Source organism: Ahaetulla prasina, chromosome 1 (genome assembly GCF_028640845.1).
Source record: "Ahaetulla prasina isolate Xishuangbanna chromosome 1, ASM2864084v1, whole genome shotgun sequence".
Lineage (NCBI taxonomy): Eukaryota > Metazoa > Chordata > Lepidosauria > Squamata > Colubridae > Ahaetulla > Ahaetulla prasina.
Window position 1 is genome coordinate 77,498,585 of NC_080539.1, and position 21,252 is coordinate 77,519,836.

Consider the following 21,252-nt stretch of genomic DNA (forward strand, 5'->3'; position numbering starts at 1 on the left):
TGCATGCATACATACATACGAACATTGAGCTGATTTGTTCATAGAGAGAGAATGAAGACTGAATTACAAAATAAATATATGATGGAGGAGTGAACAGTTCGAGAAAAATAAGATTGACATAGTATGGTTGAACAGACATGATGAGAACCTCAAAAAGAAAGCAGCAGCTAAAGAACAAATAATCAGAAAAACGGATGTGGTAGAAGAAAAGTAATTTGGAGTTCCCTTTCTTTTCTTCCATTCCACTTCTGTGCTTTGTAAAAGTGTTATCATCTCAAAGAAATGGTCAGGTAGGCAGTTAAATATGCTTACACTTCACACTCAAGATCCTATTCTGTTCACAATTCATAGCAAAGTATTCCTGAAATTTTATTTTTGTATTTGCCTGTGTTCTTTTACTTATTTAGGTAAAGATAATTTCTCAAAACAGATCTCATCTGCATCCTTAGCAAATATGCATATTTTGGCATTGCAAATATTTTTCTCCTGTACCAATTCATTACAATGTGCAACATTATGAGATTTATGAAATAGCACATAATAAAAGGACCTAAGAATCAATAGATTAAGCTCATTACCAACTCCAGCATATCTTATGACAAGCTGAATTCCTATCTAAACATGAAAAGTGTTACCCAAATATTAAAAATAATAGCTATATTGCAGTACCCTTCCATTTTCTGCTTGAAGGTCACCACTACCAATTTTTTTTAAAAAAACATTTTTTGCTTTAAGGCTTATCATTAAATACTTCACTTTTTGCAACTACTTTTAGCTTATTATGGAATCAACATTATCAAAATTAATCGAATCCCAGAGTTATCATCAAATGGTAACCGTATAATATTAATAATAGGATTTCAAACATTCTGAATCTGCTTGTTTCTAGATTGCGAATAAAATTTTATTTGAAGCAGATGTGTGTGGATATAAGCAATGTGGATATAATCTTTTGCAAGTGAGAGAAGGAAATTTTCTCAATGCACAAAGTACTGTTCACATTTTTTTGCTATGGCACTCAGTGTGCTGTTAACTACCAGGGCTCACTGCAACCAGTTTATGCCATAATCCTTAAATTTTGATTTTCAGAACTTATTTTATGTTCTCCAATTCTTTGGCACTCTACTATCTTGATATTGCCATATAAATTATTCACTCTTTTTTAAAAACTATAATTAAACTTGGTGTGTTATGAGCCAAGACTTCATCAGCCTGTATTCCTAAATCCCACAATATTTTTACCTGATCATTTTCAAATACTTTTTCAACTATATATACCTACCAATTTTTCATTACTGGCACATGGTAATGTTTACAGATGCTCCAGTGAAACGTTTTAGTGACTGTATTCTATCATTTGTAATCAGTTTGTTTGATCTTCTTTCATGAGCTGAATATATCTATTGTTTATGCTGCTTCTTTGCATAATCTGCATTTTGAATAATTTGTTGAATTTTCAATTCCATCCTTGATTGCATTATTTCAAATAGCATGTTCTTGTGCAGCTAAAATCAGATCTTCAGTTTTTTCAATATTCTGATTGTAAATCATTGCCAGATTTTTATCTTTATCCATTTCCCCCCTCAATATTTTGTAGAAATTGAACATGTAATGCTTTTTGTCAGATTCTCATGTTTTTATTACATTATTTCTATATTCATGTTTTGTTTCCTGTATATACAGTAAGCACCCGTTTAACTTGCATTAATGCTTCTCTTCACTGTCTTTTAACTGCTTTTCTTTTTTGACAGTTTGCTTGGCCTCCATTTTTGCAGGACAGGTATAATCTATCAGTATCACTATAGAGGTGCAGTGTAGTGAATAGTCATCAGTTTTCTTGTTCTTCAGTCCAAACTGTCGAGTTCAGTTTGTGTCTAGTTAATAATTCCAGCAAGTATGGCCCAAGTATTGATAGCTTTGATGGTGTTTCCACCATTCAGATTTATTTTTAGAAATTTTCTTCCTCTTTGGATGTATTCTTTACTAAACATATTTTTAACTTATGCATACTTGATGTAAAATGCCAAGGTACTTGTAGGCTTCGTCCTGATGGTTTAGCCATTCAGTATTTCAATTCAATTATTTTGTGGTTCTTACCCCACTTTATTCCTACTGCAGCACATTTCTCTAGCCTAAATTATATTGCTATATTTGTGCTTAAAATTCTTACAGTGTTTCTCAGTGACTGGATTTCAATTTCTGATCTTCCTTAAATCTTCAGTTCAGCCATATAAAACAAATGTAAAATGTTATTAGCATTTTTTTGCTGTTTGACAGACAAGATTTAATTCCTTCAAAATCACTGAAAATGAAATCATGTCAATGACAAAAAAGTCACACTGCGTAAGGTGTAAACAAACAGATCCACATGTGTAGAGTTCAAACCTTGCCTTGATGCGTTTACAAAATGAGTTCAGGCTAATTCCCCACTTGAGACCTCTTCCATCTAGGATGGTTGTTCTTCCCATACCCTGCAAGATGCCTCTTCTAATGCTGACAAACCCAATTTTTTTATTTCAAAACATCAATTCTGTCTTCCTCTGCTCCAATATTTTTTCTATATGCCATATTTTTCAGACTATAAGACACACTTTTTCCCCTCCAAAAAAGAGGGTGAAAATCTGGGTGCGTCTTATAGTCCGAATGTAGCCCTGCCCACCCACCAGCCCCCACCCTTTGGCCTCTGCCTCCCAGCAATTTACCTCCTTGCAGCAAGCAGCTCGTTTCAGTTTCAGCACAGCATGATTAGTACAAGCAATTGATTTGTGGGTTGGATCAGTCTCCTAATCCTCAGATGTTTCAGGCTGGAGGGATTGCCTATTGCCACGCGAGCCTCCTGCAAGCAGACAAATTGCTGGGAGGCAAAAAAAAAAATTCTTGTGCTAATCAGGCTGAAAACGAAACTAAAGCAGGCTGTTTATTGTTGGCTGCAAGGCAAATTGCTGGGAGGCAGAGGCAGAGTTATTGTGAGTGTTTTATGAGTCTTATTTTCTTCTTTGTGCCCTTTTATTGTAAAATTTCTGTCTAGAATCAACAATTACCTGGAATTTAAAAAGCATTTCATTAACTTAATTAAAATGTTACCTGAAGAAAAATAAGAGGGGGGGGAAGCTTTACATCTAACAGATTGCGTGCTGAATAACTTACTGATTCTGTTTACAATACCAATCTATGCAAAGAAAAAATTTAAAACAGTTCCAAACTGGTAAAATTTTATATTATTTCCCATATCCATGCACTAGCGAATATCTTGTTTTTTCTCCTCAAAAAAGGTAGTAGTCCGGAGCATCTTATACTCCGAAAAATAGGGTACCTTCTAACATTTTTATACACATTTTAATGTTTAATTCTAATGACACCAATTGTTTCCAATCATTTGATGATCCAACTATCTGGTAATGAATCAAAGATGCTTTTATAATCAATCCAGACCACGTGTAAATTAACTTATTGACTTTTACAATTCTCCAAAACCACTTTATCAATCAGGAGTTGATCTTTTGTATCTCTACTTTTCCTTTTTTTTCTCTCCTTTCTATTCTACTAGAAAGATGTTATTTTCTTCTAAATAATCTTGGATGTTCCAAAGGTGCATTTTCCAAAAGACAATTGGATTTTGTTTTTTTCCTTTGAAAATGTTTCACTTCTCATCCAAGAAGCTTCTCAGTTCTTGGATAAGAAGCAAAACATTTTCAACAAAAAAAAAAAGTCCAGCTGTCTTTTGGAAATAGCACCTTTGGTACAACCAAGACCGGGATGATTGAGAATCTCCACAATTTTGGATGTTGTCCACCTCTAAGACTGTGAGTAATTTAAATATTGTAGGCAAACTTATTATCGTCTATGATTTCCGGGTGTTGTCCCAGAATACTTTGCTGAGTATTTTGCTGAGTATTTTTGAATTAGAGATGCTTTGCCAGTTAATAACCAGTTGCTGATGACTCCTTTATGCAATACTTCATTAAGCTATGTAGCTATAACTGCATGTAAGATAGTCAGATATCTGAGCCAAAAGCCATGCAATTGATCATTTTCAGGAGATGTTCAGTTTTTAATTTTTTTCACTCAACTTTTAACTATTTCTGTTGTTTTATAAGGTCTTCCAATTGACTTCCAAAGCTTCTTCAACTTTTCTGTTGCTAAGTCAATATTTTTAATAGACTTGTCTTGATTCCTTACATTCGTCAATATTTCTTCTTTCATGGTTTTTTTTTAATCATTTGCATCTGATCTTAATTTCTTTACCTTAACCTCCAGTCTGATCTTCTACTTTGGGATTAAATATTATTTTACTTGTGGCTTTCTAATTTCAATACTTAATTCTTCTGTAACCACCACTGCTGTCCTTTAGGCAAACTGACTGGTCTGTTCGACAGGTGTAATTTTAATCCTTGCAAGCACCTTATTCACATCCTTCATTATAGGTACCAGAATTTGTGAGGGAACTACTTTCAAAAAATTAACAGGACTTTCTATTGATAATTCTGAATATGCCATAATTTTTTCTTCTAATTCTTCCTTTCAGGGGATCAGTTTATAGATTGTTTCAGTGGAGGCTTATACTGGTTCTGTTGCTGTTACTTCTTCTAAGTTATCATTTCTATAATTCACATCAGCTGTTCCCTTCATATTTTATAATTATTCTTATCTGCGTTTCTTCTACTATTGTTTTGGGATATTTCATTTTCATATTTTTTCTGAATCTCTTCCCATTCTAGGTCTCTGAATATTCTATTTTTAATGAATCTCCTTTGATCTGCTAATTGTTGTTCAGTGGTATTTGAGACTGGGAACATTATTTTCCAATGTTCAAACATTTGCTTTAAGTAGCCCTGCTTTGTTGCTTCCAATTAATAATATGTGATTACGACACAATTTTCCAACACAACATTCTTTTGTCTAATCTTTTGTTGTTGTTCTTTCAGTAATCCTACAGAGCTTGGTCCTGACCAGTTTTAGCTCCCAAGTCCCATTGCCCACTTGTTGACAAATACCTAGGAACTTTAAATCTGGCATGGTCCTTGTTGACCCAATTGATGGCTGGTCTGGTATAAAATTCTTTTCATCTTTTCTCACCATATTCTTTCAGTATAAATTTCAAGCCAGTTGTACATCCAGTTAGTTATCATGCCACCAGCCCATGTTTAACTTGCTAACCAGAATGTCATGTACTTTGATTAAATCAAGATATAGTTTTTCTGTATTATTCCCATCATCTACCATAGAAGTAGTCAATTATCAACCAATTAGTTTGTCAAGATATATTCTTGATAAATTCATGAGCAGTCCAGACTTTTAGCACTTACAGATTAATGTTAATATATGCTCAAAATACTAATATCAAACTGATTTACCCATAATACCTTTTCTTCTTTTTGAACTTAGATATAACATTTATTATCTCCAAAGATCTGACCTTCATTATATGATATCAGCATTCTTCTTGTGAGGACATTAAGAACTTGGTAATATTATATAAATCAATATTATATAAATCAAGAAGAATGAAATGATTTAAACTAGAATTCCTGATACTAGATATTATAGTCTTCCTTGAGAAAGTAGACTAAGGCTAACAGAGGCTATATAATTACCATCTAAGTTTTTGCAACTAATAATTACCAGTGTCAAACATTTGATATGGACAGCTATATAAATTCAATAAATAAACTTTTTAATTTAAATGAAATTATATCAGGATAAGAACAATAATCTAATTTATACAATACTAGAATTTTAAAAAATTGCAACTGATCATAACCCAATTTCAAAATACAATCTCCTGATTTGCTATATTATAGAGGCAATGCTTAATGCAATGCTCAAGTAACTTTTAAAACCAAAATCAACCATTACAATTGCACTCATGCTTGCTATCTTTTGTTTTTATTAATAAAATTACACCTATGTCATGAAAGAATGTATGACTTTTGAAGAGACTATTGGAAACTCTTCTTTATAAACTTATACAATTTGAGCATTCAAGCAGCTAAAAAAGCACACCTATGGCACAGTTTTCTCAAATGTATGATTTTGAAGGGATGGCTCTGTTAAGCATTTTGCTTGATCGCAAAAAGAAAAGCAATCCCTGGTACTTCCTTTCTTGAATGAAAATTTCTTACAGAAATCCTATTTACAATGTTTTGTCAATTCACTGTTGCTTATAAAGCTAAATCTATAAAAAGTTACATAGCTAGTTGAGCCTTTGAATTTTTTCTTTGCTAAAGTGAAACACTCAAAGTATAACACTTTTAAATAAATATTTAAAATTATTTTATAATCTCATTTTCAAACTCATAAAATAAATTTTGATTCCTATGATTCTTATATTTCAATAAGTCATCAACTTTAGTCATTAAATAATATATCACATTAAAAGAAAGTCACAAATATTGAGTGGTTGTTTTAGAATGTACGGATTGGATTTATAAGAAAAGATGAAAACAAGATAGGTGAAATCTGAAATCCCTTCTTTGCAGATGGGACACCATACATTACAATCAAATAGACAACAATGGAAAACAGTTTCAAAGAAACAGTTAAAATAATAAGGAAATTCTCAGTCCAACATAAGGGGAAACAGTTCTCATAAAGGCAAGTCTGATATATAGAGAAGAATGATTTCTCATAAGGGTAAGAAAGGCTTCTTTTAAAAAACTGAAAACATTGCTTTAAATGGAAATCTAAGAAGATGAAGAAATTCCAAGCTGCTGTCCTCTTAGTCCTAGAAAAATTAGAGATTTTTGTTTAAGCATCTGCTCATTTAGGATTTCATTTGAATTATATAGAATTATGCAGTCTACAGAGCCATTTTGCTTTTTATAATAACAGAATATAATATATATATATAATAAACACCACCCAGTTAACAACAAGTAATCCTCAAATCATGACCACAATTGAACCCAAAATTTCCCTTGCTAAGCAAGACAGTTGTTAAGTGAGTTCTGCCCCATTTTACAAACCTTTCTTGCCACAAATGTTAAATACTGCCGTTGTTAAGTTAGTAACATGACTGTTAAGTGAACCTGGCTTCCCCAATGACTTTGCTTGTCAGAAGGTTGCATGACCCCAGGACAGTGCAACGTTCTTAAATATGTGCCAGCTTCCAGGTGCCTAAATTTTGATCAGGCGACCACGGAAATGCTGCAACAGTCTTTAATATGAAAAACAGTCATAAGTCACTAGTTTCAGTGCCATTATAACTTTGAATGTTCTTTAAACAAATGGTTGTAAGTTGTAGACTACCTGTATATTAAACAACTGTACATTAAACAACTTCATGAAAAATTAGTTAGCTGGAGGGTGCAGCCAGTATTCTGATAGAGGAGCAAAGCAGATTTCAGGCACAAAGATCAATGTTCAAACAGGGTATTGTCTATTTTTTTTATGTATCTTCTTCCTCTAGATGTCTATAGAGATTCTCAGTTATAGAATCTCAGGTCATAGACTTTTAACTATGCAATTTGGGATGACCGCCCTTCGAATGGTGTGGGAGTATAAACGGCTTTCCAAAAAATTGCAAATTACAGAATCCGTTAGCACTACTCAGGTCACCCTGAGGACAAAGATAAACCTCCAAGTGCTTCAACAAGCCTCTAAAAGCCTCTAGATGCAAATGACCAGCTGTTTGCAAGGAACAAAAATCCTTCCATTCCCCTCCATCCAGTCAGAGCTGAAGAAGCTTCTTGGATGAGAAGCAAAACATCTTCAAAGGAAAATAGCCACCTCTTCTGAATTACCATAGTTATTAGTTAGGTTGAGTGTTATTAGACGAGCATGCTGGTTGTATAAAAAAAGATCCAATGGAAAAACATACTATAGGTAAAACAATTTAGTTTCTTTGCTTTTGGACAAGAATATTTCTGAAACTTCAGTAACCAGACAAGAATAAAAGCTCACAGAATATAAAATGTTGACTAAATAATTAGCATGGGAAAAGAGTCTTTTAAGTAAGCCCACTTCATAGAAGATAGGGCTTGAACTCAGATCCTTTAAGAAGGATTGTTGAAGCGAAATTGCCTTAGCTCCAACTTCTGTGACTGACAAAGACAAACATTGATAAGCTGGAAAATTTTGAGATTGATTTATATCTTTTCTTCCCTTGTAAGTTAATTAGTAATAGGAAGTTGTCAGTGAAGAATATAGATAGCTTGATGGGAAACTGCAATTGGGACCGAAATTTCAGTTGTAAATCATAGCATTTATAAGTTGTGGCATACACATGACCAGACCTAATTTAGGGTGGTCATTAAGCAAATTATGTGGTCATAAGTCTGAATCTATTCTCTGGAACGGGTTGGTTTTTTTGCCAGAAGTGGCAAAAAGCATTGCAAATAATGGTCATGTAAGTATGGGAGACTGCAACCAGTCCCAGATATGAGCCAATTGCCAAGCATCTAAAATGCATTCATGTGATTGGGGGGGGGTGCGCGACATTTTAGGATGTCTGGAAGTGCTTTATGGGCTGTAGAGCATTTTTTCTAAGACTGTTGTAACTCCAAACCGTATTTAACAATCAGTAGTAAGTCAGGGACTACTATAATTTTAGCAGGAAATTAAGATGACAGTGCCACATATGAACTTCAGTAAAAATTAGTTTAGCTTTTAGTTTTATCATAGAGAGATATTGGTGTTTGCAACAAGATTCTTAAAAATTTGGGCAGGTTCTGGCACACTTGCGTCTGGATAATTGCAAATCTGTGTGCTGCACAGCATATGACTGATGAGTTTGAAGGTAGTTATCATAGGGTGAGTAACTGGTGCTGAACAAAATATTGAAATACCTTAATTTGATCAATATAGAAACAATTTGTTTTTTCTGGTTGATGGTGAATGGTGAGCTTTTTGGAAAAAGTCTACCACTGATTTATAGTAATTTATTATCAGTCTTTCCTCTCTACAATAAAAGATAAGGGCTTAGATGTCTGTAGCAAGATCATTTAGACCAGGGGTAGTCAACCTTTTTATACCTACCACCCACTTTTGTATCTCTGTTAGTAGTAAAATTTTCTAACCGCCCACCGGTTCCACAGTAATGCGCTGTGTATCATCGTCTGCACATGCCTCTCGCGCATCGTGGATTGGGTTTGGGGGGGGTGCGCCGGCTACCAACTCTGCTTGTCTGTTACAGCTGGGTGGTGGTGTGGGAGATGTGCAAGCTATTCTGGGACAAGGCTCTTTTGTTTGCAGTCGCACTATAGCGCCATTTAGTTTCACTTACATAATGTGAAAACTTATGCACGGGCGATACAAATAGTATATTTTCAGAAATTTAAATTGACACGGGGAATTTTATGAAAACCTAACGAAAATGTTTTTAAATAATGCTATGAAAAATTTTTTAAAAGTCAATTAAATTAAAAAAAGAAAGAAAAGTGCTTCAGTATTTGACAAAACCCCTACCGCCCACCATGAAAGATGGAATGCCCACTAATGGGTGGTAGGGACCAGGTTGACTACCACTGATTTAGATTATAGACAGGATAGCTTTTAGAAGAATTGAAGCAGTTCTATTGGCCAACTTTGTTGAATGAAATTTAGATTTTGTCAAACTTTGAACCAAATAATGAATTTTAAAAAGGGGGGTTGGAGATTAATGTAGACACATCCTTGTTTCACCCTTTTTTGGATAGGAAGAAAAGATTAAAAAAACCCTGAAATACTATAACAGACATGCATTATAATACTTCATGTAAATATATAATCAAGCAAAGAAGATACTGATCTGCAAAGGAGAAGCCAATCTTGTCTAAAACCTATCTCCTAGAGTCACAGTAAGATTGGTAGCTTTAAATCAATAAAGGCAACATAAAGAATATCCAGAGGGAGGTTCCAAAGGTGTTTTTTTCATGAGGCAACTGGATATTCTTATTTCTCATTCATGTAAGACAACAAGTTTTCTGCAATCAGTAGAAGAGTTGTTAAATTTTGTTCAATTGGCACTGTAGTTCGTACTCAATATTATAGATGTACTGAATATATATTAGGGATATATCTTCTTTTTAAATTCATTTCCTGTTTTTCTGCATGACTCTAAATATTTGTGTTTGATTGTAAATAAATAAATAACCAAATCCCCTAATATAAATATTTTATATAAATATATACCCATAATACTATTCCTTCTTGAGGTAAGCAAAATTATCCAAGCAAAGAGAAATAATACAAACAGTAAACATTGCCACATATTTGTAATCTAGTCATATGTGAGTGAATGTTTTGAGCTACAACATTGTACATTGCATTTCCTGGTGCCTTACAAATATTTCCTGATAGTTACACCATTTTAGGCTATGATGACATTGCTAAATATGAGTAGAAAAGCTTACAATTAATGGAATTTTTATTTTATTCGCCAAAACAGTATTATTCTTACCAATAAAGGTTCCCCTCGCATACATGTGCTAGTTGTTTCCAAATCTAGGGGGCGGTGCTCATCTCCATTTCAAAGCCGAAGAGCCAGCGCTGTCTGAAGACATCTCGGTCATCATGTGGCCAGCATGACTAAATGCCAAAGGCGCACAGAATACTGTTACCTTCCCACCAAAGGTGATCCCTATTTTTCTACTTGCATTTTTTATGTGCTTTCAAACTGCTAGGTTGGCAGAAGCTGGGACAGAGCTTACCCCGTTCCGTGGCACTAGGGATTCGAACCGCTGAACTGCCGACCTTTCGATCGACAAGTTCAGCATCTTAGCCACTGAACTACCACGTCCCATTTCTTACCAATAGGAGCATATATATCTGTAATGAAATATACATATTTGAATGAAACACACATATAAGCTTTTTAAAGTCTTTGTCAAGTTAGCTAGAAATTAAATATTAAGTATTATAATAATTGATATGCAGGAGATGAAAGCAGAATAAAACCCATAATAATCAAAGAGACACTTTCTCTAGGGAAAAGATTAAAGCATGGAAAAACTGTTCAATTTTCATCTACTATTTAAGACTTTTGTAGGAGTCATCTTGTCAAATGAAAAAAAAATTTAAAGGCAGAAGTCATAATTTGCTGTTGGGTCTTTAATTGAACAGTTTGATACAAGTAAATCCAGAAAACCATTGCTAGCTTTCACACATGCAGAACAATAGTAAGATAGTGTTAAATTCTTAAAGCAAGATGGGAAAAAAATCAAATAACTCAGCAGCATATCTTAAGGAAAAGGATATTTTTAAGGTAATATAACAGTAAATCTTTAACAGAAGCATGAATAGGTAGGTGTATTAGAAGCCATGTATTTTTTTGAAGAAGTCAATTAACAATAGAAGACAGAATTCTCTGGAACAGCAGAAAGGAATCATCTGAGAAAAGGGATTGTAAAACAGAAAGATGCAGATTCAGATGAATTCTGGCAGTTCAAAGGATTAGAGTATATGAGACTGGATAAAAAGGAAGATAATAGAGAACACCACTTTAAGGGATGACAGAAGAGAGAAGAGGAAACATTAAAGAAAGCAGATAACAGAAAAAATGATTACAGCAAAAAATGAAAGGCAAGAAAAATAACTATGTCAAAGAAAGTCCTGCTCTGAAATCCTTTGCCAGAATCTCAACATGTAGGAATCAAGCAGAGCTCTGGGGATAGAGCTATGCCTCTAGAATTATCTCCTGTTATGGGATACTGAAATTGCTCTCATTTTGTCAGCAGATTAATACCCTATTGTATTCTGATAGGTTTTAGACTCCTGATATACTGATCCATAACCTTGGAAAACTTTCCTTAATTACCCTGGTCCATTTCCCATCATAGAAGTCTACCAACTGAGAGACAGTTTCCTATAGTAAAGAAGCTGGCTTAAAAACCAGGCGATTGTGAGTTCTAGCCTCCCCAGGCATGAAAACCAACCAGGTTACTTTGGGCAAATGACTCTTTATATAATTGAAACTATTTTAACAGCTGCCTAATCAATTTCTTTTCTGTTCTCAGTGTATTTCTCAAATGATGGACAGATTATATTAATAGCTTAGATTTAATATTGCCACATTTGAGTGACTAAAACTTATTTCCTGTTTTTTTCCCCATGAATCTTGAACATAATAAATTTTCTGTATATCAGAATATCCATCTAAAGGTGTGCCAATTCTCTCAAAAATCCAAGTTAGTAACCCTGTAAGCATATTGTTTTAATATCTTTCCTATTTTTCCTTTATTCTTTCCTGGTTGTGAATTCACTTGCCTGATTAAAAACTTTTAGAAAGTTAAACGTTTACAATATTTTATATATTTTCTAGATACTGCATAAAGATATTATCTGAATATTACTTTTTTCTCATGATCGGTATAGCTTCTTGTGGAATATTCTCATAACACATATATTATCTAAATATACAGTCTAAAATATTATTTTAAAACTGTTGCACATCTCAAAGTTTACAATGGTCCAATCCATTTGAGAGATCTACTTATGCAACTGGAGTCATACTGCCACCTGTGCACCAGCTGCAAAAATCCTTATGAAAAAGAAATCCACCACATATAAGCACCCCTCCTCCCTATTTCCTGATCAGAAGTGTGCTGTCTATATGGAACATATGCTCACTCTGCAGCTGCTGTGGGCATAATAAGAGCTTTCGTTCATATACACCATTCTAAAGCCAACTGGAAAGGACAAAATCGGAATCCAAAGTTATACTCCTTTTAGAGTACAATTGGCTTCCTATAACATGCTTCTGAACTTTAGCCAAGTGCTTATACAATTGGATGTTGCCAAGAATTAACAGGAAGATACTAACTTAAAAGCCTGAATAAAGAAAAAATATAACCAATATCTATACAGAAAGAATAGTGGTAGCTAATAATACTAGAATAACTAAAGTCATGAGAAATGAGTTTGAAAGCAGGAATGTTTACTATAAGATATAAATGTAAGATTTCTCCTAAAAATGAAGTATGTTGTCCAAGTGTTGAAATGAACTACACAAATGGTAATATAAACTTCCAAGCTGACCAAAAAGAAACCAGTTTTGTTACTTGCCAAATTTATCTGTAATAATTTCTTGGAAATTCAACTAAAATCTCACTTGCAAATACTATAATCCAATTTTCAAATCATAAGCTAATAAGCATACATTTTTAACATAGGATATGTTAGATCGATCAACCAACCAATCACACTCTAATCCACAATAAGTAAAAGGAAGTCCGGATTTCTGATACTAATATTTTTATTTTATATTGCTGGTACATGCCAGCAAACCATCATGAGCTCTTATCTAAAAAGATTAATGTAATATAGATGCCCAAATGCTGAATTTGGTTGTAAAAAGTTTACATTCAAATACACATTTGATGAAGAAATTTCCTGTCTAACTTTTGGCAAATCACCAAAGCACCCCTGGGCTGATGTTTTCCCTGTAAGCTTTTTCCCAGGGACAAACTGAGTATGAATCCCAGTGAATCACACACACTTTTCCTGCTCCCTTTATGAATACAAATATCTCAATATATTGCTTTTCTCAGTAGTGCAAGGTGTAATATTAAATTTAAAGCCTACTCCTAAACTTTCTGTGCGGAAATAGTATCAAAAATACAACATACACCTAGGTCTCAATCTACCGTACTTTCTGCTGTTGCATTCATTCTAATACAACCTGCCATTTTGAAGGAGATGCTATAATATTACTGAAGTTTATTACATCAAGTCATGTTACACAAATACTCACTTGGATAAAAAATTGCCAATCATATGCAAACTATAAGCAATAACTTTCCATTATACTAAATTTTAAAATAAATCCTATGACATTATAAATAAACAATATATTCAAGATTCATAATACCATTAAAGATTGCAAGCCTATTATTGTGTAACATATGAATAAAAATCTAATGAACTCAATGATACTATTTATTAAACAGACAATCAAAGGACTGCATTGTTAAATCTTAATCCAGGTTATCTGAGGAACTGTCTTGTCCCAATGATATCAGCCCATCCTACTTGCTATGGACCCTCTTGGTCAAAAAGCTGTGGCTGGTGAGGTGTAAAAGGAGAACCTTTTCTGCTGTGGCCCCCCCACTCTATGGAATATAGGTGAGATCCACCCCACCCTGTTGGCCTTCCAGAAAGGCATAAAAACTGGGTCTGCCAGTTAGCCTGGGGTTTTGACAGGGTTGCTCCAATGGCCATATTCATCTTGCCATTTTTGCCTCTTGCCTTTGTATTTAATGTATTTAATATTTTTTATATTTAAGATTTTAATTTTAAGTTTTCCAGAGTCGCTTTTCAGAAATATAGGCGGTATATAAATTTAATAAAAAATGCATATTCTTCTTTATTTTGGTCCCTTTGAATTAGTGTTAAATCTTGGTAACTACCTGGACAAGTCCCTGCAGTTATCTTGGCAAAATTTTGGAAGTGATTTGCCACTGCCTACTTCCTAGGGCTGAGTGTGAGTGACTTGCCCAAAGTCACCAACTAGCTTTGTGCCTAAGGTGGGACTAGAACTCAAATCTCCTGGTTTCTAGTCTGAAGCTTAACCACTACAACAAACTGGCTCCCCAATCCATCTATAATCCATCTATATTTTCTTATTCACAGAAAGCTTATTCAATTGACTGAACAACAGCAAACAAATTCTGTCCCTACATTCTCATCCTATTCATTGTTCATTTTGCATATTGACAATAAACTCTTGAAGAAGGTAGCTCTCTATGCTCAGATAACCTTTTCACAGAATTTGGAATTCTGAAATAGTATTATTCTAAATTTCCAATGCAGTACAAATGGGTAGAAAAAGTTTCATGCTATCAAATCCTCAAAATATGGAAAACACCATAGACAACAATGTAGATAAGAATCTGCATATTAACTTTTGCTCTTCCTGTACGTTCATTCAAACCTAAATTTAAATACCTAAGAAGGGAGAAAGATAACAGTAACATGATCATTAAAATCAGTAAAACTCCGTGTTCTACTGTACCTTTTGATAAACTACAGAGCACACTAGGTCTTTAACAACAGATAGGGAGAGATCTTGAGCCTCAATTGTAACTGTTTCTCGAGTGAGACCAATCTGCAGCAAAAAAGAGATTCCATGTACAGATCCTCTGGAGTTGGTGAGGCTTTGTGTGCTGAAGCTGCCATTGGAAAGTCGGCCTGAGAGTCCAGATTGTGGACTTGAAGATAAAGATGGGGTAGGTGGAGCAGCAGCATGAGACACAGATGGAGAAAACTTCTGTAAAGATGGAGGAGAAGATTCGTTTGATGACATCTGAGTTGATTTAAATCCACCAAGACCTGTTCAACATACAGACAAAAAAAAATTCTCTGCAATGTTGCAAGTTGAATCTCACATTTTCCTTTTATGGTTCAAGAAAATATCCTCTTGTCTAAATCATCTTCACTCTCCTTTTCATTCTGTGCATGCTGAGGAGTATAAATTTGGCTAGAAGTTATTTTAAGGAAAGGTCCTCTTTGTAACAGCTTGTGTCAAAAATGAGCACCACATCCAGATATTGGGAGACGTTTACATCATTATGAAATTGTTCACTTCAGAAACAGAAATATACAATATTTTTTCACAGAGGATCTTCATTTTGCTTTTGAGACAACTGGTTGGTTTTGTGCAGAGTAGTATCAAATTGCCCCACTTAGGAATAGTGCACTTCACAATTCAATATGTGAATAGTTACATTAAATGTTAATATGTGTCAGTTTTTTAAAGATAATTAGTGACTCAGGTCATAAGTATTGCCTTGAATAAAGCTATTCTGTTTTCAAAAATTCTTTTATCATTTAACAATGATAAGAACAAAGAGAACATTAATTATTTCCAAGTTTTCATATTCTGAAAAATGTTCATCTTTTAAAAGTAAAAAGCAAAATTTGTACTAAAATGTATATATCAAACAGAAGTGTTGGGTTCACACTGATGGTCTGCAGCATTCTCAACTGCTATGAACTGCCTAGAAAGAAAAAAATAACATGTTATATCACATATATTAACAATATTACATAATCTTCACTCCAGTTAAAACCAGAAAAAATACTACATTCACCATTGCTCATGTCACAATTTTTGCTTTCATTTTATTGGAAAAAAATTGCCTTTATAGTTGTATCTGTTACCGAAGGACCAAAGTGTGGTACCATTTATACAAACTTTTCAATCCTTGACATGTTCATTTAAAGTGATCATTTATCAAGAGATCTGAAAGAGCCTGGAAGGTTGCTGATAGTTATCCTGAACTAAATGGGTAAACAATCTGACAGAGGTCAACTTTCTCTATATATTATAACAATAAAATGAATTTTAAATCTCCTTGTGTTACTGATTATAGAAAATTATAGAAAAAGTAATTTTGGAGAAATTAAAAATAACTATTTCCAAAACAAGATCAGGAATGAGTATCTAGAACACAGATAAAAAGTAGATACATTCTGTGCAGTAAAACTACATTTTCCTGCAATTACAGGAAACCCAAGTATAATATATTTTTAAAAGTGCAGTGTGTTGGCATTTTTGATTTCATGTAGTTATCAATCCTCAACAATTCTCCAACTGGGAAAAATGTTATGTCAGCTTTTCATTTACATGGATGCTCTCATAAAATATTATACGTAGAAAGAGCTATTTACTAAAGGAAATAAAATGATCATATGATATCTTGTAGGGGGAAGCTGCAAGAGTTGGCAAGAAATTTTACTTGCTTGCTTGCTTTTTTGTACTGTATAAGTTTGTGCATGGTCTGTTGGCCAAGACAGCCATTTGATGGGAGTGCCCAAATTCTCAAAATTCCAAATGTGCCATTGACCCCAAAAAGCTGGGAATTACTGCACTATTATCTTCTATTGCAATTTAGTTACTAGTCCCCATAATGAGAACTGTGGAGCATTATGTGGGTTCAAAACAGGGTGAGGTATGATTTAAATTAAATCAACTTCTTATATTAAAAATTAAATCAATTTAAATCATGGTTTAAATCATTAGGAGAAATTAATTTAAATTACAATTTAGTCACTATCCAAAAGAGATGTATATAACCTTGATGGTTAAAAAAACCCTGTTTGCTGACCTTAGTTTAGGATAGGAAGCAAGCCCATATAGAATATTATGTGTTAGTTTCAACATTATCTAAATTCAATAATAAATTATTTTCTGATTTTGAAAATGCATTCTTATATTTCAAAAGTTGTGCTATGACCACAAACTTCCAAGAAGTAGCATATTACGGTTAGAATTACATATTTAATAAAATATTAAAACTGCAGAAGTAAATGGAATGAAACACTACTTGCATATTCAGAACAAACATCTCTTGAACATAATGAAGAAGCAAGACATTATTCTAACAGAAACCACTCATGACTTATAGAACGTTACTTTCCAATCTTGAGAAAATACTTGAAACAAAGCCCATATGTGAAATTCACACTGTTGACTAAATATATGTTGCCATTCTACTTCTGCTATCCAAAACTAAAGTTGCATTTCAAAATGAGATTTAGAGTAAGTTTCATTGTGTTAAATGCATAATATGTACTTATTTATACTATTATATACATCTTCATAGACATCTAAAATGGATTTCTTGACACTAGTAACAGAAATAGGTGCCTTTTTCAGATAACAGTTCATTCTTTCAAGAGAAATAAGCAATTGTCTTGTTTTATAAGACAAATTTTTTGCATATTTTCTTAGAAATAACATTTTTGAGGCGTAAAGAAATATAGAGTAACAGCTATATTAAATTCAGAGTATTTATCCAATATTTTTATTTACTTACAGTGGATTTCACCCAGATGTAATTATAGTTTGTCCTAATGTTTTAACAATTCTACTCTAAGCATGACTAAATCTGGATTCAGTTCAATGTTAGAACAAGATTTTTCTTAGTGGATTAAGCAACAAAGTTACATAACTTTAACACAAACAGAACCAAAGACAAGATAGCAAACTTAAACTTCCTTAAAGTGTTCATAAATGGATATAAATTATTGACTTTTCAAGGTCTCTACACTGTCACATTCTCTAAAACTACAATTATAGAAAATGGTTTGTAGAAAAACATATTCATGTTTGATCTTCAACAAATCAAGAAGATAACCAACAATAGAATTTTCAATAAGGTTTATCTTCCTGTATAATTACTGTATGCTATTTACACACTGCTGAACAATCTAGAATAAATATAGCCTGGCCATACAGCCTGACCAAAACAGAGATAAATTTTAGCAGAAGCATTCTGACTTGAAAGAGCCAGCTAAGTAGAGGAAGCTGCAACAACCTGCAAGATCCAAGACACAGATGATGTTTCAGTTTTTTTATAGTTATTTTTATTATAAAAATTATAACACTAATATTTTATTGTTCTCAGTACTAGTTTTGTATGTGCTAAAATGTACAATGTAAAGGAAAAATAAATTCACTTAAATTAACTATTGTATAGTGACATTAAAAAAAACTTTTTCATGTCATGTAATTAAATGATATTTGTATTAACAAGTGGTAAAGAAATTCTCAAGTATAAGGCACAAAAGCAGTGTATCAAGCTAACCAAGAAAAAAAAGTTTAGTCAAGAAAAATTGCTATCATTTTTATTTTATTTATATTCTACTTTCTTCTCTGGCAAGCTCAAAGGCTGCTGAACATTAAGTTCCACATTGCAGACGTTTAATAACTTCCAGATATTAAAATTTTAGAGTTAATATTTATACGTGAAAGGAGCAGCCTCTCTAGTCAGATTACATCTTCAATTTAAAAATGTCTCTTTCATATAAAAAACTGCAGTAGCACCAAAATTAAATTCAGAAAAAATATATCATACATTGTTTTTAATAGCCGTTCGTATTGACATTTCTTCAAAAATAGTTCACTCATAGTTAAATAAATTCCAAGTAATTAGTTTCACATTGGAAATGCTAAAAGCTAACCCTTTCACTGCTAACAGTTAAATAACCTTTTTGCCTCTTCTGGGTCCAAGAATTTGAAGCAGACTTCCACATTTTCATTCTCCATGCTTCTGCTATGGGGGAGACAAGCTCCATTCTTTATCTTAATCCTAGATTTCACGTGAGTCTTTATCTTTAATAAGTCTTTATCTTTAATAAAGACCCATATGAATTATAACCACAATATGGTTATTCTGTTATTTCGTCTGCAGTCTAAGGTTGAGAGGAAGGCTGATACTGTTTGCTGGCTGCTGAAATATCTCAATTGCACAATGGACAAATTGGCAAGCTCCATAGTAGCCACACTGTAGGGAAGAAACTACAACCAAACCAACAAAAGGAGATGAGAGCCACAAAGTTTGTTTGCTTTTTAAATTGTCCCTAATTTTCAATATCCAATTATATCTTTCTCATACATTGGATAAGACACTGCAGCTATAAGAAGATAAAATATTCAGCACAACTATGCAGATAACAAAGGAGTTTGTGCAACTCAACTTTACATATGCTTGTTTGGAGGGAAGTTTGAATTCAGCTGAGTTCATTTTTCTTTGGTTAAAAAACAACAACCTTGTCCATGTGAAGTTCTCTATAACACAAAACTGGTGTAACTGAGATGACTAACATACTCATTCACACAACTGAGATGCAGACCCTAAAATGTGAACTGACTTGCTACCACTAATACAATCTATATTTGATGAACTTCAAACATAAGAAATGATTGAAAAATAAAAAGTGGAAAGTAGCTTGTAAGTCATGATTTTTCTCTTTACTACCAATCTGCATCACTGCTCTAATGCTGTTAACTTCTGGTAAAGTTATCAGCAGCCACCTAAGTTTGAAAACTATATTATCCCAACATAGTTGGTAGATGTCATGTTTAAAGAAAAATCACTCATCAGAATTGACTCATTCCATTTTCTATTGACACCATTATTTCCCAAGCAAACATTACCCACAGCTTGTGGCTAACAACCACTGCTCCATTATTATGAGATTATCATCATGCTGCAAACATCCTTAATAAAAAAAAAGATTCCTAATTACACTCCCTCATCAAAAATTACTCTAGTAGTCTATGCACCACTTCCTCAAACTCACAAGTGCTGGTGTGATTGTTTCCATGTAAACCCACTACGTGCACACGCTATGTTGAAAGTTCCATCAATCACCCTTCGAAACATATTCATGAAGCACCAAGGCCTGAGCTACAAATCTGCCAAACTGAAAACTGGGGAGAAAGAGAGAAAAGTTCCACAGGGAAATTATACCTTTACCAGCGCTTGTTAATACACCTTACAAATCTTTGGGCCAAGGCAGGCAGAGAGATCCATTTCAGGCTCGGGATGTCCTTTTTCTCCTACCAGCGTCTGTGCATTTCGAAAAGAAGAGGCTCCCCTTAATCTTTTTAAGATCTCGATTCCGGCTCTACTAAACTAGAAGAAACTTCCCTCAGAAAGGGAGTAGGCTTTCTTAAGACGAAGCAGCAGCCAACTCTTCTTGGAAGCATCCTCAGAGTTGGGGGCGGGGGGGGGGAGGTTGAGGGGAGCGAAGATGATGTGGCCTCAGACTCACAGACTCGCCCTGCCACACCTGGACGCGACCGGGTCGGCCAGTTTCTCCCACCCGCACCTCCCCCAGTCACATCTGTCCTGAAGCGGCAGTCGCCGTTTTGGCGCAAAAGCTGAAGTGCCTCCGAGTCAAACCCTTACCTCGAGGTCGAGCCTCACTCCACTCTGCTCCGCTTCGGCTTCCCTTCCCTCTCTCGGTACCCTGGGAAGGGCGGCACTACCGCCTCCTACGGACTGAAATAACTTTCCATGTTATCTCCTCCTGTTGGGTTTCTTCACCTTCGCGACCCGTAACTCTTGACCACTCACTTGTAGCTTCGAGAAACTCCGTCTCCGCCCCGGGACCGGGTGGCTTCACACGCACCTTATTACCGCCGCTCCCACTTTCGCGCACACAGACACCCATTCGCACATATATGTACACACGCACGCACACACACACACACTAAAAAAGTCTCAGCCGCCCCAGAAAGAGACACGGGAGGGGACGAGAAGCATGCTGGGAAGTGAAGTTTTCCCTCACCCTTTTTCCACCCGAAATGAAAGCCATCAAGAACTACAACGACCGCCAGGCCGTCCGTCGCGGCGGCGAAGCGGCAAGGTTGAGATGGCGCAGGCGCCAAGGAGGCGCACCGAGTTTCCGTTACTTCTAGTGCCTGTGGCGGTTGATGTTCTGAACCGCGAAGAGGGGGCTGGGGGGGGGCGGTTTACCAGGAAAATTGAAACGCGGAGAAAAGTTTTTGTTTTTTTTTGGGGGGGGAGACTGAGCAGGAGATGC

The 21,252-nt window shown here is 34.5% G+C and overlaps 1 protein-coding gene across 5 annotated transcripts in view; it reads right to left on the reverse strand.

Moving 5' to 3' along the window:
* Positions 1-21,017, reverse strand: part of PRKD3 (protein kinase D3) — a 50,124-nt gene extending 29,107 nt beyond the window's left edge. Inside the window, exons 1-3 of one of the 5 annotated variants that reach the window (XM_058164683.1) lie at positions 20,616-20,968; positions 20,175-20,273; positions 14,930-15,914 (exon numbers count right to left, since the gene is read on the reverse strand). In XM_058164683.1, the coding sequence (XP_058020666.1) occupies positions 14,930-15,220 (291 nt within the window). In that variant the 5' untranslated portion in view covers positions 15,221-15,914; positions 20,175-20,273; positions 20,616-20,968. Of the gene's footprint in view, positions 1-14,929; positions 15,915-20,174; positions 20,274-20,615; positions 20,970-20,997 lie in introns of those variants that run through there. The other 4 variants (XM_058164699.1, XM_058164708.1, XM_058164691.1 and 1 more) reach the window with 4 other exon arrangements.
* Between the last annotated feature and the right edge of the window lie 235 nt (positions 21,018-21,252).